The sequence below is a fragment of the Leuresthes tenuis genome, unplaced genomic scaffold, assembly GCF_036924035.1.
Source record: "Leuresthes tenuis unplaced genomic scaffold, fLeuTen1.0.hap1 SCAF_23, whole genome shotgun sequence".
Classification (NCBI taxonomy): domain Eukaryota; kingdom Metazoa; phylum Chordata; class Actinopteri; order Atheriniformes; family Atherinopsidae; genus Leuresthes; species Leuresthes tenuis.
The window spans coordinates 17,347,563-17,373,362 of NW_027325377.1; the positions used below are offsets into that span (position 1 = coordinate 17,347,563).

The 25,800-nt window shown below is 44.5% G+C and overlaps 1 protein-coding gene across 4 annotated transcripts; it reads left to right on the top strand.

Moving 5' to 3' along the window:
- Positions 1-25,381, top strand: kmt2e (lysine (K)-specific methyltransferase 2E). 4 transcript variants are annotated; one of them, XM_072377522.1, is made up of 25 exons: positions 1-326; positions 8,557-8,741; positions 12,310-12,421; positions 13,147-13,376; positions 13,521-13,660; positions 14,187-14,368; positions 14,470-14,508; positions 14,600-14,800; positions 14,977-15,107; positions 15,265-15,382; positions 15,487-15,596; positions 15,693-15,945; positions 16,736-16,834; positions 18,459-18,530; positions 19,049-19,234; positions 19,371-19,697; positions 19,893-20,192; positions 20,305-20,455; positions 20,761-20,987; positions 21,074-21,130; positions 21,362-21,895; positions 22,218-22,480; positions 22,640-22,719; positions 22,806-22,885; positions 23,149-25,381. In XM_072377522.1, the coding sequence occupies exons 2-25, from the start codon at positions 8,671-8,673 to the stop codon at positions 24,178-24,180; spliced, it is 4,995 nt and encodes a 1,664-aa protein (XP_072233623.1). In that variant the 5' UTR covers positions 1-326; positions 8,557-8,670; the 3' UTR covers positions 24,181-25,381. The 4 variants fall into 4 exon arrangements, with proteins under 4 accessions (XP_072233623.1, XP_072233624.1, XP_072233625.1 ...); XM_072377523.1 differs by lacking the exon at positions 18,459-18,530; XM_072377524.1 differs by lacking the exon at positions 16,736-16,834.
- The last annotated feature ends 419 nt before the right edge of the window (positions 25,382-25,800 follow it).

Sequence of the window (25,800 nt, forward strand, 5' to 3'; positions counted from 1 at the left end):
CTGGCAGGGCCGCCATTTTTGCAAAGGGAAAAGAGACTGGTTTGAGGGGATCTAATTTCTAAAAGTCGCCGTTGACTGGGGCTCAGTTTTAACGGTTTCGAATTGATTTCTTGCCACATTCCGGTCCCAGCGTATAACAAGGGGCAAGGGATTTTTCACAAGAAAGTAGACTTTAGAGGACAAGTTTAAATACAAACATTTTAAACCTTGGCTAGGAATCCGCAGTGTGTGGACTGAAGTATTGTTTTGGTTGTGGAAGCTGCGACAGGGGTCTTACCCAGGTCCCCTTTTTTGCCATTCAGATCCTCCAGAGTGGACTTAAAACGGTAAGTAAGCTGCATTAAGTGGTAGTCAAAGAGTGAGCACAAATCCGACCTAGAAGGGTATTGTTGGCTTTAGTTTAGCTGGCTAGGCACATCATGCTGATGCTTGCTAACGTAGTATCAGCTGAGTTTAGCTTGCTAACTTGCTGATGAACGCCGTTAGATCAGGGTATGAATGTGCCAAGTCCTTTTCGTTCTCATTTGTGTTATTCACAATTTGAAACCGCTAACTGAACGACACACGTTCACAGTGTGAGTATCAACTTGGCAAGCCAATATACCACTTGCTAACTAGCGCATGCTACTAGCTCAAATTAGCTTGACACAAACCGAATAGGGCTCTGACTTTTCGTTGATACTGTAGCAAAACACGAAACGTCACGCAAAGTTAGGGTAGTATTATGTAGAAATCGTAATAATCAAAGTGAGTGTTAGCTACAAAGTTGAAGTAGCCTCCACAGCAGTTTCCCGTTATGGGTAGCGTAACAAAAAAACGTTACATTATATGGATCTGCCCTATAGCATAAGGTCTTCATTCAGACAACAACAGTTAACACTGAGCTAGAGATATGATTCTCTGAAAAGAAATACGAAATGTTATATTTTCTGTACGTCGACTACACATAAGCAGATGTAAAGGGGGAGTTATTTGATGTTTAGTTTGACACACTGACACTGCGGGCCATATTGCGCACAGTTTTATTCGCTTTTGTGTACATAACGTTAAATATTGTCACAGTCTCCCTGTGCCTAACCCTATTTTAATGTTATTTGTTTGGGTCTTCACTACACTAGCATACAAACTTGGAAAACGTGCCATGAGTGCTAGTATATTCCGTATTTAGATTATAGATTGTATTTGTAAATAAAACCTCTCCCCTTGTTCTTCTCACCTCCATTCAATGTTTAATCTTCATCTATTTTTTCCTGCTGGAGTATCTGAACCTCACCACAAACATTTCTTTGTCCAGTTTTCACCGACTTTTTGTGCACATGACTAAGTTGAGACCATATTGCGATCTCCTACACTACAAACCGCTACTCCCTTTATTTCCAGACAGTTACATTACTGTAGATTAGATCAAATCTATCTAACAGTGGTTGTCATAAAAGGCGCCAGATAGCCTATGTTGCTCAGATGTTGTGTTTGCAGTACTTTCACCTTGCCTTACAGTATTATTAAGATCTGTAACGAACTTGAATCTGCCATACGGTCTTCTTAAGATTCTGCCTCACCTCACTGTATTATTTCCGTTCAGAGAAACGTTACACAATGCCACATTTCAACGCCAGAGAACAATGAGCTTCTTACATACATGTAAACAGATACGGGAATATGTTTAGTTTTATGTCCCAGGCAACTTGAGAGTTGTTTAAAAAAAAAAAAAGCTAAAATGCCTGGTTGCAGTGGTCTTAAAGACTCCTTATGGAATCACAACTATGACAAGATGAAGTCAAGATTAGGCCCAATGTCAAACAAGAAACGGATGACCGCTATTTTGCCACAACCCTGCTTGAAAGTACAATTTACAGTCTCTTAATTTAGTCAGTGTGTATTGGGATCAAATGCTGCAACCGTGGGGGAGGGGATGTTCCATTTGGGCATCTCGCCCCTCTCATACAGTTTGCAACTCCAGTGGCAATCATAGCCATATTGAACTATACTGTTTTACTCGGCCTGGCACAAATTACCGTAAGAGTGTGCAGTTGGCTTTGGTTTGCCCCGAGCTGCTAGCTCTCAACGCCGTTGTCGTCGCTCTTTCCTGTCTGTGACGACCCAAGCATTAATCCACTTCTGTCGTGTAACCATCTACGCATTATGCTGTTAGCTTCCGTTAGCTCGGTCGTAACATACCTGGGTTATTTTTGGCCTTTATCAACGACAGAAAATGACGATAATCTCAGCATAGAGAAGAAAAAGGCCAATTTTTAAGACAATGGGTGCTTCGGTTGTCTCACTCCTTCCGAATGCCATTACATGTAGCCCGCTAACATTACATTTTCAGGAGGCTAATGCTGGCCTTGCGTTTCGACGAATTCACACAACCCTAGTGGTAACAACACAGGAACTGTACCGACAGATTGATACTTGGAGTAGATTGTGTGAAAGAGTTGATTGAATGCATTCTTGGGGATTTTCTTCCCATGGCGAGGCTCCCTTGGCTACACGCCGTCCTGAGAAAAACGCTCTGAAAATGGCGACAGCACCAGGGTGTTGTGGTAACATAATAGCAGCGTTGTACCCTCCACACCCCTACCGGCAGGACTGACTGCAGCGCCGACACACTCGCCGAGAAGCAACTACACAACACATGATTTTTATTTTTGTGGAGGTTACAGCAACGTCAAACGATTTCTATCATTCAGTTGCACTCGCTTTTTTGGCTCGTTTTAATACGACTCTCTGGGGATGTAGCTGTTTTTACTCTTAAAATGCTATTTAAAAAGCACCTCTGAAACATGCGTCATGGTTTATGCTGCTGCTTGTGGCTTAATGGCAGAGCACTGGAGTATTTGTCATAGGAATTAGAAAGTGATGTTGTTAAGCTGCTTTAAGTTTTTTATTAAGATACACAAACACATCTGTTTATGTCACTGAATCCGTAGAGTTTTTGCTACATATTACCTGCCGAGAGTCATTTATACCAGTTGATTTTTTTTTCACAGTATTGAGTGTTTTGGGTCTTAATCTCGTGTAGAATAATCATACTCAATGTTTTAGTTAAATGCTGAAGTTAGTAGGTTTATTACTTTTGATGGGTAATGATTACTTAGACGAATTTGAATATCAAAGCATGGATTGCTGGAGGCTTTTAATGAGTTTGTAGAGTCCATTCAAAACTCCAGTCCAAGAGATATGAGATATGTTTTTTTTTTCTCTTTGAGTTGATGCCAAGTCAGTTTTATAGGTTGCAATATAATGCTAAGTATGACCCAGTCACTGACAGGTATGTTACGATCTATTGTTTATGTTTATCTTCACCTTGAAAGTAGTAATTCGTCTGGATCATATAAGATGGTGGTCTTGCAGAAAAAGGATTGTTTGATCAAAAGATACAAATCGGTTTGTTTGACTAAAGCTGATCATGATATGTGTGTGATGACATAAAACTTCCAAACCCTTTGAACCAAGCAGTGTAAAATAAGCAGGCTAAGCATTTTATGTTTGAAGTAACCGTATATGTACTCATTATAAAGATATCATAAAGCATTTGGCTTAGATATATTCTGCCCATTACCACCATCACATAAAGTTAAGTTGTTACTACTGGATTAGTACGAAAGCCCTATTGTGTCTTGTTTCTGCCTCTTAATACACAAAATCCCAAGCCATCTCTTATCCTTGTAAAAGAGCAGGGGCCTCTGTTTGAATCCTCATTAATTTTTTTTTCTCTGTCCGTATGATACCAGAGCAGGCAGTGTTACATACCCTATTGGCTTAATATGTGCCTGATGGCCGTGTGCAGGAAAGTGAGTGTTTTGTTTGCTGTGTTAACACAGATGGGGTGAAGGTGTGGTGCCTGTCTTCCTCTGCCACAGGGACAGAGCCCTCTGGCTGGGAGCATAGATTCATGGCATCCTCAGACGAGAAAAGTCCTCCAACCTTCACTCCAAAGCACACTTTTAGACGCACATAGAATCAAATAGCTGCAACCTGAGTTCAAAACTGTTTCTTCTTCAAATAAAAAGCCACATCAGGAAGCCAGAGGACATGAAAACTACAGTCTCTTCAGCTTTCTCATTGACCCTCTTTCTTTACTCCTTGTTTTTTGTGCTCTCCTGACAATAAACTCTCATCCTGAAACGGTGGCAGTTCTGTGCAGCGGAAGTCTCATCTTGTATAGATACATCTCACCGTGTGGGACTGAGCTGTGTAGCTGTGGCCTGGTCTCTAGTGATCTCACATGTGTGGTGCCCATACCCCGAGAGACCCACAGACAAAGCTGAATGGCTAAGGAGCCCAACTTGGTCACATGGCATCCCAGCTGGGAAGAGAAGCAAGGGCTCAGGTGACCTGTTTTTGTGCTGCTAGCTGGGCCGTAACAGATCCCTCTTTAAACTAGCAAGCTGTCTTCCTGGCAGGTGGCTTTAGTGCTGTAGCTGCAGCCTCACTACACCTCCATAGCTTTCCTGTTGCTCCACCTATGTTACAATAGCGTCCGTGCATTGTAGCACAAGGCTGGATGGTCTGAATAAAGCAGGGGATGTGCTATTGATGTTGGTGATGTAACAACACTGCAGTCCAGGCGTGAAATTGATAATCAAACACTGTTTGAATGTTGTCTGAGTGGCTATTAAAGTTCTTTTTGCTCTAGATGCTGAGTAGCCTCTCCCTATGTTCTCTGCACACACATGGACACATAGCTCACATTTTAATTTAGCTGGACTGCGCATTCTCCAAATGCTGTAATTAGTTACCAGCTCCATATGTTCCTGCTTGTCAGCGTCTGATCACAATGGCCCTCCTAGTCCAGTGAACCGAATTACATCGGACCTCAAATGTGCATTCATGCTGATAAAGCCTCAGTTAGAGATTTGATGTAATGTATGACAGTCTACATTTCAAATGTTAAAAGGAATTCACCTATGACCAAATATAGCTCGATTGTGACTCTTGAAGCAGCGGGGAGAATGAAAGATAGTCTCCTGAGTATTCCCTAACAGGCAGAGCACAGAAGGCTGCCCTAGCTTTACCCTGTGCAGAGAGAACATTGTTATGATTCCAATATTTATAGTATTTTGTAGCATTGTTCATCTTAGACCTGTTCCTTGCATGTTGGTTTAAAGCTCAAAGCAGCGAGGCAAGTGACCGACGCAGACAGTGTCGTGAGTGTGTGACCACTTGTTTGTTTTTCTGTCAGCCTGCAGTTCTGCGACCCTTACACCTGATTTATGCTATTATTCAAATCCCTTGTTGTTTGTCATTAGGCAGGCTGGTCTTTGGAGTCTGATATAACAACAAAACATCTCCTACTGTGGCATCAAAAAATTGCTTGCATCCGTATCCTCTGCTGTATTCATGTATGACTTCACCTTCACTGCTTTAGTACAGGGGGAGTACTGGCAGCCATGGGCACACTGATTGATGAAGGGTAAGGCAAACGCAGTGTCCCACGGTGGGCACATAACTGAACAAAAGGGCCAAGGATGCGTTCCATCTGGGTCAGGCTTCCTGTGTATATGACTGTATTGGTATGATTGTGCTAACAGTTTAGAAGCTGACTCATTGCAGCCAGCTATGGTGATAGTGTGATGTTGCGTTAGCTTGGCAGGGGGGCTGTGGGATTCATTTGGAATTCCTCATTTTGCCTTGATCCTCCTACTAATCTAAAATCATAAACTGCTCAGACTTGGCTGTGAAAACAAGAATGAAAACGCTGTTACACCTCAAGCCGTGGTAATAAACTGAGGAGAGAAAGAAACAGTTTACTGTCGTGATTTGAATTTGATGGCTTGGGTTTTCCCTCTGACTTCAGTGCAGTTCTGTCTTTAAAGGATAGCTACCCCACACACAATGACGTGACTGTGTCCCCTCAGTAAGGGAGGGAGGGAGGGAAGAAAGGAGAGACTGGGCTATGCTATGCGCTCCACTCTGCCACCCAGAGTCCATCCAGGTCTCGGCTGTGTAGCATCACTGTCAGACGGTCCCCGTGTACACCTCCCCCACCCCATTGCCCTCTCAAATGGAGGAGCTTGGGTGATTTGTAAAGCTCCCTGTAGCGCAAGGAAATCTATTTAGTGAGCAAATGAAAGGTAAACCGATTCACTGAAACCGTCAGAGAAAATCTAAACCACTTCCATCTTGTGGCTTGTTTTACAATTACCCAATCTTGCTTTATTTCTTTTCACATGTGATTCTCTGCTCTACTCACCCTCCCCTGTGCATGTTCCCTATTTTCATCACCACTCACTCCTCTCACGTGTTTCCATAACAGCAGTGGATTTAGCCAAAGGTGGCTTTAAATGGTCTCTCATGGCCCCCTCGTAATTAGGAACTGCGTCTGCGACACTCCCCTTCCTCTCGGCTCTGCCTTACTGTCTCAGGTTTATTTAGGAAGTGCACAGAGGAGGGAGAGAAATCCGCTTGGGCGGGGTGACTGGGCACAAGAAGGAGGGGGGGGGGGGTTCTTTTTTCACCCCTTTCTCTGGCTGCGTTTCTCCAGAGTGATGGGCAGCCCTCCTGGAGGAAGTAGGAGGAGCAGGCCGAGGCAGTCACGGCACAGCTCAGATTTAGTCAGGAATGTTGCTGTTCTGTACTTGTTTTTCTTTTTTCTGCCTGACTTTTGTCAGTCTTGCCTGTGTCTGCTGCAGCGCATGTTTACACACTGCTCTGAAAGCTTCACTTAGTGAAGAATGTTTGAAAGGACAGGGCGAGGGGTTATCTGTCCTTTTTTTATGCATGGAGGGTGGGTTGTATGTGTGAACTTGAACTTGTGTGTGTTTCTTACTGGTGAAAACTAACACAGTGGACAAGAAGAAAACATCTGGCAGCTTTAGAGGAAAGTAGTTTTTTTTTTTTTTTTTTTAATCGGTGCATAAATATACTAGGCCGCTCAGACAATCAAAAGAGGAGTGGTCTCTCATTTCACTGTTTTTTGGCAAACTTCCCTGCTCATGTTGAAATAAAGTGTTCTGGTTACATCAGCTTCCATCATAAGATGCCCCTATTGCCACCATGTTCTTTAACACAGCCCCTGCACTCAGAATTAGAGGGGATGTTGGAAAGGTGATCCTATCAGTAGCCATGGCTCACATACGGAGTCACCAGGGTCTTCTTTCTCCTTATTAATTAGGCCTGTAACTGACAGCTGTCATGCCTGTGGGTCTCACTAGTCTTGCTCGCACAAAGAGAGCATTTTGGTGAACTAGTACCTGTAATTAACTCGTCACTGCTGAACTTGTTGAAGAAGTCTCCCATAGTTTGTTTTCCTCTCTGCGTGAGCTGTGGATTTTCTTGACAGAAGCTTTGCAGTCAGTATTTGGAGCGAACCTGGCCATGAATTACAGCTTTCCTTGAAAGACACGCCGCATATTTGTTAACATGTATTTTATGTGAGTCTTTCAGGGGGCGTGTTTGGCTGCATTCCTTCCTCACAGATCCCCTATGGGCATGCATAGACAAGTTTTACTGGGAGTCGTGCTCTTGTTTGCAGCGTGTGCCCCTACTCAATACATGACATATTACTGCTTTGTAACACTTCTTCCCTCTACACCCTGAGCCATGATCTGAGCTTTTGTTTGACCATAGTTTGTATGAGCAGGCGGAGGTGTGACCTCCAGCCTATTTTGTCTCAGCATCTGTCCCTCCCACTAATCCCGCTTATCAACAGAGCTCTCTGTATCAGGGGCAGCCACAACGACACATATGCTCCCGTCTGGATTCACATCGGATACAAAGTACATGGCTTAATATTGCCATACATTCAGCTTTAAGAGTTTGATTTATTACTCATGCTATACAGAGACCTAATTTACATTATATATGTTTCCTCACACCGAAAGTAATCAATTATTAATGTCTTGGCTTCACAGCTGTTTTTTTCCATGTGCAGTGCTGGAGATGCTAACATCAGTCATGAAAAAAACACAAGCTTTCCGATTGAATATACACATAGACATGCAAATACAATACAGTTACTAGATTGTGTGTGTCTCTCATGTGTTTAAGTGCCTCGAACAGAGCAGACCTCTTCAGTTAAAGGTGGAAAAAATGGCCTCTGCGTTGCATTTTTCTCCCTCCTTTCATGGAGGATGTCTGTCGTGTGTTCTCTTGCGCCCCTTTGTGGGAGTTCTCTCGCAGTGCAGCCTTATGCATTCCTGGCAGATAGTGTGTAGAGGTCGCCTTAGCGCAGTTTACAGCCGCAGCTCAGACCTCACCTTGCTACATCGTATCCTCCCGCTTTTCGTCACTCAATAACCTCAGTTTGGTAGCTTAGTCGGGAGGGGAATTCCTGGCAAACACTTCTCTGTCAAAAACTGTGTGTGATCTGAAAATGTGAATCATTCATTTGCATGTGCTGGAAAAACCCCATTTTCACAATGAGTAGTAATTCCAGGCTTGAGAGAACCTGTAGCCTAGTTTTATTTGTTCATAATATGAAAGAAATAACGTTAACGCAAACATCTTTATGATCTTGTGTTATTAAAATTGTGCTATCAGACAGTATTAACAGCCTTTCTTTGTTTCCTTTCTTTTGTCTACCCTTTCCTCCCATCTTCTCTGTATTTTCAGGCCTTGTGGATGCACTTAGATGTCTGCAATGAGTGCTGTGGCTGGTATGCCTCAGTGTTTTGGACTCCCTTTCTCTGGACTCAGTTGGACAAGAACTGATCAGCAGAGAACGTCATGAACATAGTCATCCCAGTAGGGGTGGACACATCAGACACCTCATACCTGGAAATGGCTGCAGGCTCAGAGTGAGTAATGTCAGGTCTTCACTGTTCACATCCTTTTAAGCCCCCTCACTTCCTCCTATATACCATCTATAATCTTTGCCCCCATCTCAACGTCACTCTCAATTTTACTCCTTTCCCCACCTTTCACCTGTTTGCCTCTGTTCTCATATTCCACCTCTCTTTGGTGTCATTCACATGTGTGAGACACCATTCGTGTAATATAAGTTTTCTTTTCTTTCCTCCACTGTCCTCTTCTGTCTTCGTATGCCTCAACATACCCTCTATAATGACTGTAGCAACTGTGTTTTTTATCGGTTTTGAGTCTCTTCTGTATTTCAAGTCAGATCTCTTCTCGTGTGTTTAATAAGTTCTTACGTTTACTGTTAATGAAGCAAGGACCTTATACTGTTGGTCTAATGATCTGTTCAGTTTTGGCATTAGACCTGCCCTCTGCCATTGTCCATGATGTAGACCTTGAGCGTTTAGCTATTATCTAAATCTGCTGATTTGTATATTGGCCCAAAATGTGTTCTGTATACTAAAACTTGGTGTGTGAATTATACAGAATTACCAAACATCTCTTTCATTGATCCTTGTCTGAGGCTATAGCTTGATGTTTGCACATGTATCCACTGCATTCAGCCAGTGGAGCAGAAATGGTGCATGGAGCCATGGCAACAAGCTTCCTGTTGCCCCTCCTCTTAGTTTCCTATAGTCTTGTCAAGGACGTTGCCGTGGCGTTATCTGGTCAAATAAATGAAGCAAGACGTTCGTGTATGACTAAAGAATAACTCACGTCATCTACTTACAGAGAGGGTCCTGTCTCTTTAAAAGAGGGATAGCCCTCCCCTTTGCCTTCATCGAAGCTTTTGCTGTGACAGCTTGAGTTGCCATGGTATCTGCCCCTCACCCCCCTCCCTCTTCTCTGCACTGCGCAGGGCTTGTTGCCATAGTTACTGGCCTGAGTGACAGGTGGTCCTCATACAGATATGGCGTCCTAAACAGTCCCTACGCGTCCCCCTACCCCCCTCTTCATCTCGACAGAGCTCTGCTGCCACTGGGGGTAGGAGTAAGCCCCTTCCTTGACTCCCTTGACGGTCTTTGTCCGTCTACACTCTTTTTGATGGCCTGCTGCAGATTTATTCAAAAGCAGATAACAAGCTGTAAAGGGGCTTCTACCTGCTGCTGCGCAGGTCCGTTCCAGATCGGCGAGAAAGAGCCTTTCTGGACACGCAAAAGCATATACAGCTTCATGAGAATTTAGAGTGCCAGCTGAGTCTGGAACAGCGGAGCTGGCTACTCACCAGAGAAACAACCTTACGTCCTTTCTACGTCCCCCTGAAGTCTGCAGCAGTATGAACAGCTGTTGGCTAATGCAGTGTGTGTGTCCACAGTTAAAATCGGGAGCCTTGCGTGCGCGCACTCGTTGCCAGAATACGTAGTGTTTCCATAGCAGCAAGTAGGAGCTCTTCAGGAGTCAGAGCGTAGCCTCTGGCTGTTTTGGGGCTGCTCTTTCTCTACTGCTGTTGATCCCTCCATCCTTGTCCACTCTGTCTCTTCACCTTCTCTCAACAGCTGTTTGTCTTTTGAGAAGACATCTGTCACCTTTTAAATACTCTGGGAATTCACAAGCTCTAGATCGAGCGTGCCCAGCTGCCACCTTAAAATTAAATTTAAGTCTCAAAAATGTTTTTCTCACTTGGCTGCGTTTCTTTCACTCATGTTTTCATATACATGATACAGGAAGTAGCTGTTAGTAGTGGAGCCTGATTGTAACTGATCTTTTGTCCAACTCTTGTCCCTTTCTAATTCATGAGAGTGAAAACATGAAATGACACAAACCTTTCACCTACTATAATATGCACACATATATGAAAGCATCTTGGTTTCCTTTTTTTACTGAGCAAGTTGACTTAATGTGTGTCGTTATTTCTCTCCCCGTCTCCCCTGTCAATGATTCATGACACCTGAAGAGAGGAAAAAGTCCCAATTTCAACTAGTAATTTTCATAGTCAAGCTGCTGAATGATTAAAAAAAGCTGACCAGATTTTAAACTCCTGGTTCATAAACTGTAGAATTTGGTCCGATTAATTATTAAAAAGAAAAAGTTAGTGTTTTGTTCTGTAGACCTCGGCAGGACTTTTAATTCTCCCTCTGGTTAATAAACTTCTTTGTGCACACTTTGACAAATTAAGCTGTGTGACAGTTGTGTGTGCACACACCCCTTATCCTGGTACTGCCTCCAGACCTCATGCATGCAGTTACATTTTCAGTTTGACAGTGAAGAATCGAGTGGTAATACACACAGGAAGCGTTGCACAGTGCTCTTTCGGCGTGCAAGCAGAGCAGTAGGGTTGAGAAGGGCTCAAGAAGGTACTGTGGCACCAACTTACCTTGGAACTCAATTTAGATGGTTTAGTTTAGGAGGGAAAGAAGGAATGAAAAGACAGAACACATGTTGAAATGTTTTTTTACCTTCTATTTAAACTGTAACTTGTGATTTATACTTATTTATACTTATTTTCTGTTCCTTGAATGGCTTGGTTTTTTTTAAGAGTACCTCTTTCCTAAATGTGAACTACAAAATGTTTCAGTCATCGAGTCACAGCCTCACAAAGGCATGCGTGGCCTGTTCAGAGCCAAATCCTATTCGATATACATGAGAGGAGGGCTTTTTTCCTTGGATTTTGCCTTGTTTTTTTTAGAAAACCTGCTGACAGTGGCTCTCATATAGTTGGTATATCTTTTAGAGGCATGAGACAGAGCAGAGAAGATAATATGCACATCAGTTGATGCACATACCCATAATCTGTGGTAGTTTTTGCATATCTCTGACCGTGGAGCAATTTTCTGCACCACACTCTTAAAAACACTTCTAAATTGTGTTTTTACATGATTGGACAATCTACTGTGTGGATGTCCTTACATTAAGTGGGAGGCGCTCCTCTTGTTGCCTTCTCTTCTTCTTCCCACTTTTTACCTGATCATCATGTCTCACATTGTCTGTTTAGTCAGTTCCACTTCCCTCTTTCGCTAGAACCACCCCATTCAGCAACTGAAAACGAGTTTAATCGTATCAAAATGCGGGAGCGTTTGTCTCAGACAGCTAAACAGGTTCTGCACTGTGATCCCGCGGAAAGTGGATCTACTGGTTTGGTGTGAACAGGCTTTTAGAAAAGCCATTGCTCGTTTGTTTTTTGTGTGAATGAGAGGCAGCACATGTTTCTGATAATTATCTGAGTAGTAGATGTGGGTTGAGGGATGAAAATGTCGGTAATCTTGCCGTTATTTGGCTGGCTGTCAAGTTGTGCTAAGGTAACGTGACAGAGGACAATGTTGCTGGATTTGCTGTGGTGCGCTTATAATTGCCATCAAGCCCACCCCTGCATTCCTTCTCTGCCTGCTCTACCTCTGTATCACAACCAGTAGTTAAACAGCATCCCTGCTAAGCATTCTTCATGCCTGTACGTCCTCTTGGAACTGTTGGAGGAACAAGATGCATGAGTAACTCTGAGTAATCTTGTTATCTGTGTTTTTCAGTCAACAGTAATGTGTTTTTCTTTTGTGTGTGTGTGTTGCTGCCAAACAGACCAGAATCGGTGGAGGCCAGCCCTGTGGTGGTGGAGAAGTCCAGCTACCCGCACCAGATTTACAGCAGCAGTTCTCATCATTCCCACAGTTACATTGGCCTCCCTTACGCTGTGAGTACAAATAATCTCGCCTGACTAGAAATACTTGCCTACCTCGAGCTGGAGCTTCATATTACATTGAATTACATTGTTTCTTTTTTTCCTGCACAGTGTGGACAATTTAAATATATGCTTTATTAACCTCCATTTAAAAAAACAAAACACTATTGTTTGACTAATTTCAAACAGAAGCAAAAGCTGGTGCTGTTTGCTGTTGCTGGAGTTTTGCTCGTCTCCAACTCAACGACTAGCACCAATTAAATTAGACCCAGGAAAGTTTTCATAATACTAATATGATATATAAACGGTTCCATCAACCAAAGTGCCTAAACGATCCGTTCGATTTAAAAGCGGCAGCCCAAGAAATCTGTGTCTGCACCCCAGACTAAAGCGTGCTCTGGAGTGGGAGCCATGTGTGTCCCAGTATGCCAGTTCCTATTCTGTTTTTGAAGAGCAGTCTAAAAGGCAGTTTATATATTATAATAATATAATAATCCTGTCCTCTGATGCAGTGTCACCTGCATGACCAGACGAAAAGGCCGACATAGAATATTGACCTGTCCTGCATAGACTTTTTCAATCTTATTTTGTTATAAAAAGTTGACTCAGTCATTGCTTTGTGTTTATGGCTGCAAATAGTAAGTGTGTAGAGTCGCTCACAATACACTGTGATTTATGCCTGACCAGCGTAATTTACATCCATAACATAACCTCTACACCTTCCATGTCTCCATCAGGACCATAATTATGGGGCGCGGCCCCCACCTACGCCGCCAGCCTCCCCTCCACCCTCCATGTTGATCCGACAAGGAGAGGGGGGGCTGTTTGTTCCAGGTGGGCAGGACGAGGCATCCAGGGGCACCACACTCAGCACGTCGGAAGATGGCAGCTACGGGGCTGACATCACCCGTTGCATCTGTGGCTTCACCCACGACGACGGATACATGATCTGTTGTGACAAGTGCAGGTAAGATACAAGTGTTGACTTGTGTTGGTTTTTTGTGTGGCGCAAATGGCCGATGACTCAGACCACCGTGTTACAGATTTATGGTTCCCGACTTCAAACGGTGAGCTAAAAGTTTCTAAAAAACCTTGTCATTGGTTTTCTTAGTGCCTGGCAGCACATCGACTGCATGGGCATTGACAGGCAGAACATTCCTGAGACCTACCTGTGCGAACGCTGCCAACCACGACATCTAGATAGAGAGAGGGCCATCCTGCTGCAGACCAGGAAAAGAGAATGCTTATCTGGTAAGCAAGGCAACACATGTGCATATATATATATATATATATATATATACGCTTTTGAGTTTATTGTTAGAATGATCAACAGCATTGCAATACAATGACACAAAGCTGGGTAGAATGCAGACATGTTACAGAGTTGTAACGTTGAGAACTGCATTCCTCGTAGTAGTTATGAGGAGGTACATGTTTCCTTTGAGAACCCACAGATGAATTCTCAGTTCTGCTTTCTTGGCTTCCTTGCTGCAGTAAATGGCCATCTTGTTGGTATATACTGCAGGTTGTAGGCCGTGTCAGGGTGCAGCTTCCTCCTCTTGCTACATTTTCTATCAGTCTGAGCTGGGGTGACAGTGCCACCTGCTGGACAAGTAGCAAACTAAAGTTTCCTCATTTGTGCTGTAACATTCCTCATGTTTCATTGTTATAATTTGGCTTCTTTGTGTTTTGCCAGCAGCTGCTGGAGCTTTTAATAGCTTGGTATGCCGATGTCTTTGTTCAGTACTCTCTCCTAATAAATTAGTTGCTTGTTCAGATGGGGACACCAGTGCTACAGAGAGTGGAGATGAGGTTCCGCTAGAGCTCTACTCCACCTTCCAACACACGCCTACCACCATCACCCTGACAACTGGGCGCCTTGGCAATAAGCAGGCTGATAAAAAGCGTAAAAAGAGTGGTGATAAAGAGCCTCCAGCATCTTCTGCCCGAGCTAAGAAGGTCAACTTTGAATCTCTCAATTATAAAAACGCAAAATTTCCATCATTATGCTTGAACTGCCTTTTTTAATGTTATTTTCAATTTCATTGTGTCTCCTGCAGGCCTTCAGAGAGGGATCCAGGAAGTCCTCGAGAGTAAAGGTAAATTCACAGAAGCAACAAACCTCTACCTCACAGAGCTCCTTTAAAAATGTTGTTGAGCCATACGTTACAACTGTACTGTGTTTCCCAGGGTGCCGCTCCAGAGCAGGAGCCAACAGAGCACCCGTCTCTGTGGGAGAGTAAGATCAAGACGTGGATGGAGCGTTACGAGGAGGCCAGCAGCAATCAGTATAGCGAGGACGTTCAGGTCCTGTTGCGTGTTAAAGAGCAAGGCGACGGAAAGAGCCTGGCGTACAACACGCATCCAGCCTCTTTCAAACCCCCAGTGGAGGTATAAACCACAAACTCAAATGTAAACTCATCCAAAAAGATATAACGCAAACATCCCCAAAGTCTTTTCTCATCCACTAGTATACAGCTATAGTCTTCCTTCAGGGGTTTTGGTGTAATTTAATAAGTTCCTGTCCAGTGTTTTTTTGCTTATGTCAGGCTGTTTCTGTTGTCCAGAGTCAAGTTCAGAAAAACAAGAAAATCCTCAAGGCGGTGCGAGACTTGGCCCCAGACTCCCTCATCATCGAGTACAGGGGAAAGTTCATGCTTCGACAGCAGTTTGAGGCCAACGGATACTTCTTTAAGAGGTCAGGATGCTTATCAGAAGGACTTCTCCTTGGATTTGAATTGATTACCTTTGCCCTTATTTATTTATTTTGTGTTGATTTTTAACCCAGGTAGATTACAGGCATGCAGTGTGCATTATGGTGTTTTGTGAGTTATTGAACTTCTTTTCCTTTTCAGGCCATACCCCTTTGTGTTATTTTATTCTAAATTTGATGGAGTGGAGATGTGTGTGGACGCCCGCAGCTTTGGTAATGAAGCGCGTTTCATTCGCCGTTCCTGCACCCCCAATTCGGAAGTATGTCGACATCAGTTTTATTTCAGCTTCCTCGTTTTTTTAATTCAGCTCTATAAAGTTCCCGTCTGTTGGTTTTTACGAATTGTTTGCTGAACCTCTGTCAGGTGCGACACGTTATTGAGGATGGAATGCTGCATTTATACATCTACTCTTTGAGGCCAATCTCCAAGGGCACAGAAATCACCATTGGTTTTGATTTCGACTATGGCAGCTGGTGAGTTACTTAGCTGTAAACATTGGAAGCAATATGTACAAGAAGAGCAAGGTAACGTTGTTTCACTTCTCCCGTCACTCTTCTCTCACTATGTAGTAAATACAAGGTGGACTGTGCCTGTGTGAAGGGGAACCAGGAGTGTCCGGTGCTGAAGCACAACCAAGAGCCAACTGAGAACTCGGGTTCTGGAGGCAGGCGCAGAGGGAGCCGAAAGGACAAGGAGACGGCCCGAGATGACCAAGGCCAGAACCAGAATATGGCTTTAGATGGCGAGGGGAAGGGCAAAAACATTGGTGACGGCAAACAGAGGAAACTCTCTCCTCTCCGCCTCTCCATCTCAAATAACCAGGCAAGTTTGAATAGTTCTGAACATTGCACAACATGCACCCAGTCTACACTTTTCTTTGACACTTGACTCATGGTATAAATTTCTTTTTTTTTTTTAATCAATGTAAGATTACCTTTGCATGTGTTTTCCATTGTTTTTCACTTTGTCGATACACATCCTGTCTAGTTCTCTCTTATCCCCATCCTCCCTTTATGCATTCACATCCATTACTCCCAAATACTAATTCTGACCAGTTTAAGTTTACATTGCACAAGACATCGTCTTATGTGTGGTAGCGTAGAACCTAAAGCGTACAGTTGGAGCTCAGTATGTCTTTTGATATGTCAACTGCAACACAAGTTTTATCTGTAATCTATTCCAGAACAACCATTTGAACTTGCCTCAGACAGATTATTAGAAATGGGATTAATTTAGCTGGTTGAATTCACTTCAGTTGTAAGAGGAACAACTGGTTGATAATCAGGGAATCCCCGGTCACTGTGTCACAGTTGTTGGGAAGAAGAAAGCACATAGAAGACAGCATTATAACCCCGTAGAAATACTCTATTAGAGAACGCAATAAATCAGTTTCAACAACAGGCCCCAAAATCGGAGCAGGTGTGTTTTGTGCACAGACTGACCAATAAAGATGAATTTATGCCCCCTTGAATCTTTGAAGAATTCTCCTCCAGCCTCTCCCCTCCCCACCTCCCCTCTCCTCAGTTCTTCCCTGTCTCCCTCTAGTCTGTAGTCAGACTGAATGATCAGCCATGATAAAAGCGCCATACCCCACTCTTCCCTCCTCTTACAGGATCCTGAGTTATTTGAGGATCTAGAAGACAAAACCTCCGTTAGCAATGAAGTAGAGATGGAGTCAGAGGAGCAGATTGCAGAGAGGAGGAGGAAGATGGTAAGTGTGCCAAGCTAGGGGCTAAAGCTTTTTATTTGCTATGCTGCCATCCAGCAGAAAGAGCAAAAATGAATAATAAATATTAAAAAAAAACTTATCCCCTGTTGCTCTGGGTGTGGACTTAACTATGTGTCTGCTGAGGGCTTTGGGTAGGAGCAGCTGTCCTCTGTCTCTCTTCCAACAAACTATCCTCCTCTTCATCATTTACCACTGCTAGCAATCCCAGCACTGTCAATGCCCCTGTTGCTGCTTTGTTTATTTGCACGGTTTCATTTTTTTCTACCTCCCTCAGCTTTAATTCCTTTCATCTCACAGAGCACCAATGCATCGTGCTTGTCTGTCATTAAACCGTGACATTTACTTTCCTTATTTGTGCCCTTTTTCCTTTACCAATGACAAAAAGAACTGCAGTATAACATGCTCGTAAACAACACCTCCTCCTTTCAGTGGGAATAAAACTCATTTATTGTCTCAATGCAAGCTGAAACCATCCCCCAGTCTGCATTCTAGTTGGAGTACAGCTCTTCCCTAACCTTCATTGCAGCCATGAGTTTGAAATGGCCTATCATGGTATCAACCGCTCTCCTCTCCCACTGCTAAATGGCCTCATGTCCCTGAGAGGCGATCACGGTACACTGACACACACACACACACACACTCTCTCTGGAAATTACCCTGCAGTCAGCTTCATTTCACATGGTGGACCCAAGGTGTAAACTGCTGACTCATCTTTTGGCAAAGGACAGTTCTGCTAAACAGTTAGAGAGATGGATAGTTAAAGGGAGAGAGTAGGAAGCGAAGAGGGAGAGGCAGGAGGGGTTGCAGAGGGTAGAGCCTGGTCGCCAGGGCCATGTCGACTTTGGGCCTTTTATCAAGTGTGGCTCAGGAGAGAGCTCTGGTACCAGAATACAGAAGATTGCATGCACACACTGACCATAACTAGCATAGCAGATGCTTGTAGATGTTGTAAATCCAAGGTGCAGGGCAGCTAACAGGGGTATGTGTTGGTTTAGTATCTTGTCCACTTAAGTTCTTAAAAACATTCCTATTGGTTAAAAAAATCATTCTTTCTTCCCTTTCTGTGTTTGGTCCTCCTTCTGCAACATTTGGACACGTAGTCTAAATTTGAGTTTATTCGTGGCGTAGTACTTAAGATTGACTTCATGAGAATATATCTTGACTTATCAAGTAAGTGCACCTCACATTGCTTCATGTCAGTTAATTTTTGGTTGTCGACACCGGAGGCAGCATCATTCTCAGAGGGAAAAATGTGGGCTATTTAGACATTGTCATGCTGTCTTTGTCAATTTCAAAAGTGGCTATCAATTAAAAAAGAAGACAAAAAATGTTACTATGTTTTACTATCTACTGATAACTTTGGTCTGAAGCAAACACAGTAAAAGGGCCTTTAAGGGTTGTTGTATTGATTGACATTTAGCCATTATCAGGCTTATGTAGTTGGACATCACAGCCAACTCTGCCAAATACCTGCAGTGTCTGAATTTAGTATTTTTCCGCCACCAGAAGGTTGGTCTTTAGTGCAGACCTCACCAGTGTCTGTGAAGCCTTGTTTAGGGGGGACATGTCTCTTCTAAACTGGGCTGTCTCTTTATTAAACATTCAGGCCAACCCAGCAGAGCAGTCCCATCTTCCTGTCGGGGCGGCTTCAAGCTGGAGGGGACTGAAACTCAAGGAGGTAAACTTGACCCATACATAGCCAACCTCACCCATATACCAGCTCAACAACCACCAAATCTGATAGTGGTGACTGGCTTGTAAGCATACTAACTGTCCTGAAAAAAATGTCTCAGTATGTTTGGTGGTATGAGTCTGTTTTTAAAGGGGTGTTATGACTGATGGTGGAGGTAGCCATGGTTTTCATGTAAGAAATACAGGAAATTCTGTGGCCCAGAGTCCTGCAGGAACACATTAGACTAAATTAAAACCTCCTGGTGACCTGGTCACTCTTTGAATCATCCTTACTATGTTTTCCTGTTGCTCCTATCTCTTTTCAGTTGCTCTATTGTGAAAGCGAGGGGGGTCACTGTTTTCTACCTGTCTCTGTGTTAACATCTTTGCACTACATTAGAGTTGCTTTTGCTGTGTAGCCCCCCGTTAACCCATTGCACTGCCACCCCCAGAACTCTGTGGGAATTAATGATTTTTCTCTTCTCCTCACCCCTCCTCTCAACCCCTCATTATAACCCTCTGCAGACTCGAGAGGAGAGGAAGATGGAGGCCATCCTGCAAGCCTTTGCTCGAATGGAGAAGAGAGAGAAACGCAGGGAGCAGGCTCTGGAAAGAATTGGTAGCATAAAGACAGAGGTTGGGGGCCGCAGTGACATTAAGGAGGAGCCTCCTGCCACACCAGAAATGGTAGATTCTCCAGCTGTAATCCAGGTGAGACCACAGCAGCTCAAAATTATTCTTCTACCTTTCTGCTATGCAAGTTCATGTTAAATAGTGAAAGGAACACTGACTGAATATCTAAATGTTGCCCTCCAGCACTTTACATACTCTACTTTCTTTTTTATAGCCCCTTCTGGAGGTAAAGGAGGAGCCAGGGTTAAAACCAGCCAGGGTGAAACCCTCAAGAAACAGGAAAAGTTTCTCAAGGAACCGTACTCACATTGGCCAGCAGCGTCGGCGAGCTCGCACCATCAGCACCTGTTCGGACCTGCCTCCTGGCTCTCCTGTGGAGACCGTGGAGCCTCTGACCAATGAAGCCCCGGAAGGAGAGACACCCACTGTACCAGAGCCAGAGGCTGTCGCTATTCAACCCCCAGACAGCAGCCCTCCACAGAGCAGCTCACCTGCACCTGACAGAAACCGCACGGGGAGCAAAAACTTCAAAACTAAAAAGGTTCAAGCACATTTCTAATTCTATGTCGGCAACAGGCTCCTGCACTTCTCCTCTTTTGCTTTATCATCTGAAAATGTGGTTTGAAAGAAATTTAGCTACTTGGAAACAAAAAAAAAAAATCAATAGTTAATTTATTTTGACATATATATAGACTGTCAGATGATTTACTCTGTCTTTTGAAACTCCTTTCCACAGCACTTTGTGAGTGAGTGGGTGGGAGAAAAACAGCAGGACCGCGGTGCAGTACGAACACCAGAGCCAGCCCCAGAGAGGCCACTGAGAATAAGCAGTGACCCCGAAGTGCTTGCCACACAGCTCAATGCCTTACCAGGCATGACCTGCTCTCCCCAGGTCTACAGCACGCCCAAACACTACGTCCGCTTCTCATCCCCATTCCTGGCAAACCGCAGCCCCACCACTCCTGGAGTCCCCACTGGAAGACGGCGCTCCCGAGAACTGCCAGAAACGCCGCCAACCACGGGCTCCTGCAAGAAGGTACACATTCCCTTGAAGCTAGGTTTACAAAGTCCTTTGGGAAGTTACCACTTTGACAAAGGAAATTTGAATTGTCATCAGTATTTTAACAGCTTTGGTACGTCTCTTGCAGCGATGGTTGAAGCAGGCTCTAGAGGAGGAGGGTTCAACCAGCCCAGGCAGACGTCCAAGCCTTCTCATGGCTGGTGACGGCCCCCTCAGCCCCTCCATTAATGGGGACTCTGACAGCCCTCTACCCTACAATGGCACCTGCTCACTGCCAGGTAGGTCTTTGAGTGAGGAGCCATGTCGGATGCCCAACTGATCTGTCTGAAAACTGAAAATACAAATATGAGACACAAAGACACTTAGTAGATATAGTTCAGAAGTGCAGAATCTGGAGTGGCTCAGCTGGTTGAGTTGGGAGTCCCATGTACAGAGGCTGACTTTCCTCAATGCATCTGCCCCAGGTTCTGATCAAAGATGGGGTGTATTTAACTTTTACAAAAGTTACAAAAAGACCCCTTTAAAGTAATCCCTTCAACACATATTAAGCTACAACACGCTCTTTTTTTTTTTTCCCTTTCAGAGTTGCCCACTCCTTTGAAAAAGCGCCGATTGAGCCCTTTAGATGCCTGTATGTCTGAGAGCTCAACACCCTACGGTTCACCTTGTGCCACACCCACCCGAGCAGACCAATCGGAGACACCCATGACACCCATCTTACTGACGACTCCACCCCGCCCCCGAACAGAGGAGCCAAGTACGGAGCCTGTGCCCAGTACCCCAACACACACACTTAATGCCCCTCACGAGGTAAGGTCGTCTGCATTGAAAACACTTCCGAAAGTGTTGATGTGTGAAAAGGGAATGATTAAGTGTGCGTGTCTGCCATCACACAGAGTGAATCTTCAATGGAGAACTCACCAGAGGTCAGCCGGAAATCCTGTGTGCAAGAGGTAAGATAGTCACTAGTGAATACCTCCTCGTAGATTTCAATTTCAATATTGTTAAAGTATGATTTCTACGTTAAACCTAAATTAATCATTATAGTATGCACAAAAGTTAGCTTTAAAGCTTGGTTTTTGGAACATATAAAGGGCCAGTTCTATATTTGGAGGTGATGATAACTGAACTGTGTGTTTAAGACATACAGTAACCTGACGTTGATCCTTTTCCTTCTTTCATAGGCTGAGCGTCCTCCTTCGTTGGTGTCTTCTCCCTGCATCAGAGCTCCCAGTTCAGATGTCGTTGTAACAGAAGTGAAGTTGCTAGTTCCAGAGAGTCCGCAGCCTCCAGCTGTTGAGTCAGTGGACTGTGGAGAGGACCGGACAGATAGTGGCATCATAGAAGGCACAAGTGAGGCTTCCTCATCTGCAGAGACATGCGCTTCCTCTTATTCTGGCTGGATAAAAAGCCCAGAGAGAGGCCCGACTGGACCAGCTGGCCTGAACTTCTCCCCAGTCAACTCTAATTTAAGGGACCTCACCCCTTCTCATACTCTGGAGCCACTTGCAGCTCCCTTTAGGCCTGAGACTGCAGCTGGGGCTGCAGCAGGGACTGGGTCACTGGCTGGCTCTCAGCCCCCCTTTAGTGAAGCCCAGGGACAGCTCTTTTACCCCGGCTCTGAAGAGGGAGGTTCACTCGGCTTCTCACGCTCACTGAATGGGGATGGAACCAACGAAGGAGGAGGGTCGGCACAGAACCCTCCACAGAAGAAAAAGGTGAGGTTGCAGCTGCTTTCAAGCTGTGTCATTCTGTATATGAGTGAATAAAAAATGTGTGGGCAAAGAAAAAGGATTATAAAACAAAGCTAAGATTAGCCTCACAGATGCAGGAAATTTTGGGTTAGCATCTTGGTTAGCGTTGCTCTTTTGTCTCATTTGATTATTTTTTTTTCAGTTTGAAGTAATATTATTTAAGCATACATTTATTTTACATACCCATAATGTGGATGCCATTGAATAGAAAGGATAACTGTCCTAATGCTGCCCTCCACTGGTATGACATAAGACTGACTTACATTGCGGCTGCGCGTCTTGGCAGGTTTCTCTGCTTGAATACCGGAAGCGTCAGCGCGAAGCTCGACGCAGTGGCTCCAAGACCGAGTGCAGCTCCCCCGTTTCCACCTTGCCACCTTTGACTGTGGATGCCTTCCCCGTGGCTCTGGAGCCCACCAGCGAGCCTCCTCTACCTCCTGCTCCCACAGCTTCCTGTAACACCACCATCACTGTAAAGGAGTCTCAGACGAGTGAGGAGCCAGAGGTCGTTGGAGATAAAGGAGAGAAGGAAGGAGGAGAGGGACAATGGTATGGGATCTGACCAAAAACTCATTTTCAGTATCATCTGTTTGGGGAAAGATTCAAACAAGCTCTGCAATTGTTGTATTTTTAATTGTTTATCTAGTGTAAATAAAGTGTATTCAGCAAATAGATTACTTAAATCTTCCTGTCCACGTTTCTCTTTAGGACTTCATCGACTTCTGTTGAGCAGGCCAGAGAGCGCAGCTACCACAGAGCACTGCTGCTCAGCAAAGATAAAGACACGGGTGAGGGGGCAAAAAGACCTGAAAGAGGGGACGTTTTTACCTGGTAATCATTTGTACTCGCTTCTAATATTGTTCCGTTGTTTTAGATGGTGAGACAGAAGGTGGAGACACGCCTTCACTGAGAGAGTGTGCATCTCCAAGTCTTCAAAAAACCCCAACCCACACCGTAAGTCTGCTTCTAAAAGTCCTGTTGCCATTTTATTTATTTGACATTAAATATGTCCAATGCAGTTTCACTGAAACCCAAGTTGCTTTTCTTTGTCCGTACTACACTGAACAAAAAAATGAAGATATTAGTTTACTATTGTAGGACTAATAAAAACATTGCAATTTTTTTCATTTTACGACTGAAAAGGCTGTAAATGGATGAAACGGTTGTTGAAGAGGAACTGATTCTAACTGATTCTATGATCTTTGTTTCCTGTACAGCCCTGCTCTCCTGGCTCTCTTGCTCAGCCTTCCAGTCGGCCATCGAAGGAAGAAGATGGTGATGGTCAGCCTTGGACGCCAAATCCGACCAACCAGCTGCCAAGCAAGCCCGCAGGCCCCAAGCAGGCCCCGCTGACCCCCACAAAGCTGCATCCCACCCCGTTGCCCTCGTCTCCTGTGCACTACCCCGGATCTTCTCTCCTCCATTCTCCCAAGCCTCAGCCTCAGGGCTCACCGTACCGCAGTCAGAGGGCACTGTTCTCTGGCCAACCACAAAACCAACCACAGCCTCAGACTGGCCCTGCGCCTTTCCCCCAGTATAACACACAGAGTGCTCCACCCCCACCTCCCCCTCCACCACCAGCACCACCTGTTTCCTCAGCTTATTTTCCCAGTCAGAGCCCCTCACCTGCTGGACCTTTCCCTGGGTTTAAGCCCTCCGTTACACCACCCTATCCCCCCGGTTCTCAGCCCCTGATGCAAACTATTCCCCACAGTGTGCACTATCAAAGCTCAGCTGCTCCACCCCCACCTCCGCCTCCTCCTCCACACCCAATATCTGGTCCTACCCTCCTGCATGTCAACCTGCAGCCTTCTCCCATTCAACAGCTGATGCTGACCACAGCCCCTCCTCCACCACCTCCACCGCAGGGCCAGACCTCCCAGCAGCAGCAGCAGACTCCCTCTAGCAGCACTCTCCTGTCACTCACCCCTCCACCTCCACCTCCTCCACCTCCCCCTGCCCCTTCTTCCAATGCCCCAATGCAGCCGCATCACTATCAGAACTTGGGAGGCTTTCAGCCAGCGTTGATGCACCCTGGTGCTGGGGCAAACCCTTCAGTACCCCCATCCACGTACCCCCCACCTCTCCAGCAGACAGGACTGCCCCCACCTCCCCCTCCTCCTCTCCAACAGACTCAACAAGGCCAGGCCCAGGCCACTGCCTCCCAGATGCCTTCTGGGACTCGTGGAGCTCCTGCGTCCTCGACCCCTTTCCACAGCTCGGGGTACCTGAGCACAGGGTGGCACTGACCACCTTCCATGCTGTTGGCACGCAACAGCCCCTGAGAACTCAGCCTGAGAGGGGCGTGTACCATAAGCTGTAGATACATTTTCTATGTACCTGAACACATGGCCAGTGGAAAAACAGCTGATTGTGGGAGAAAAGGGTACTTTAAAGAAAACATGAAAAATAAAAACAAGGACAGAAAATTTTAGGAAAAAGGACATTGAAATAATCTTCAAGACAAACTGTATGGAAATGAAGATGGACTATCGCCCTGGTGCTCAAAGCCCCCTCTCTGGCTTCTATTTGTTTGTTTTTTATAATATCCTTTCTGACAGAGAGGAAAGCTCTGTTCTGTCTTGTTTGGAATCCCGTTGTAAGACCCTGCACTTTGTTTATCAATGGACATTCCAGCCTATACCCTCCTCCTCCCCTTTATCCTCCCCTGTCAGTTATTCCTTATATTTCCTCTTCTCTCTCGTCTGTTGTCGGCTCCGTTTATCGTTTAATGTTTTAATCTAGTGGCTCATTATAGCAAAGAGAAAGCTTTTGTATAGAGAAAAAAAAACACACAATTATTTTTTTTATTCCTCTGTCTAACAACAAATATCTGTTCACCGCTGCAGATTCAGGAACGACCCATTTTGGGGAGCCTGCCTCACTGCCACAGAAGGCTGCACTCATGTGTCTGTGTGTGTGTGTGTGTGTGTGTGCGCGCGTTACAGTGTGTATGGCTGCTTTGAGGAGCAAAGTGTGTGTGAGATTTTGTCTAAGGAGTGCATGTAGTCTTCTGAGGTAGGCAGAGTGGTCTCACCTACAAGTAGGATGTTAGCGGTTTATTTTTGAATATCAATGGTTATTTGTAGAAAGTGTAATTTAATGTATAGGTGGTTACTTCAGCTTTCACCAGAAACAGGTTGTAAATATTCGCTTCTTTTCTTTTCTATGCTTGTACAATTCGCTCCCATCCCATTTGAAATATGGTTGTAAATATGAACGCTCTTCTTGGCTAAGCTGAATGTTTCTGTGACTGTAGCATTATTTTCATTTATTTTATTTTTTTCCCCCTTATCGACTCTTCAACTTTGTCCTTTTTTTTTTTTTCTTTTCTTTTTTTTATTTGTGTGTGTGAGTGTATGTTTGTGTAGAGGGGAGAGACTCACAGACACTGCACTGGTTGGCTATTTTCATGGTTCATTATAATAAATCACTGTAATGACAGTTTTATACCACTTGTCATGACATTTGTCCCTTTGGGGGGGGGTGCTGCTGAGACTTACCTATGAGAGAAAAGGTTATGGTTCCTACCACATGTCAGTAGATCACAAGCTGAATTTAAAAACAAAGTAACGATGTGCAGAGTTTTTCAGAACTGTTAGAATCACCCCTGGAGAGGTGTTGGATTCTATAGAAAGGCCAAAGCAGGAAAAACACTTCCCAAAACATGGTCACGTTTGTTGTCAGTTGCTGATGAGACAGAAGACATTTTACTAGAGTAAGGTTATCTTTGTTTATCTAATTCATATTGGCTTTATATCTTCTGTCTTGTTCAATCTTATCTGCTAATAATGGCTTCATCTGCCAAAAAGACGACACGGTTATCCCCTCCTAACAGGTGTGCAGCCCTCATTAAGGTTGTAAAGATT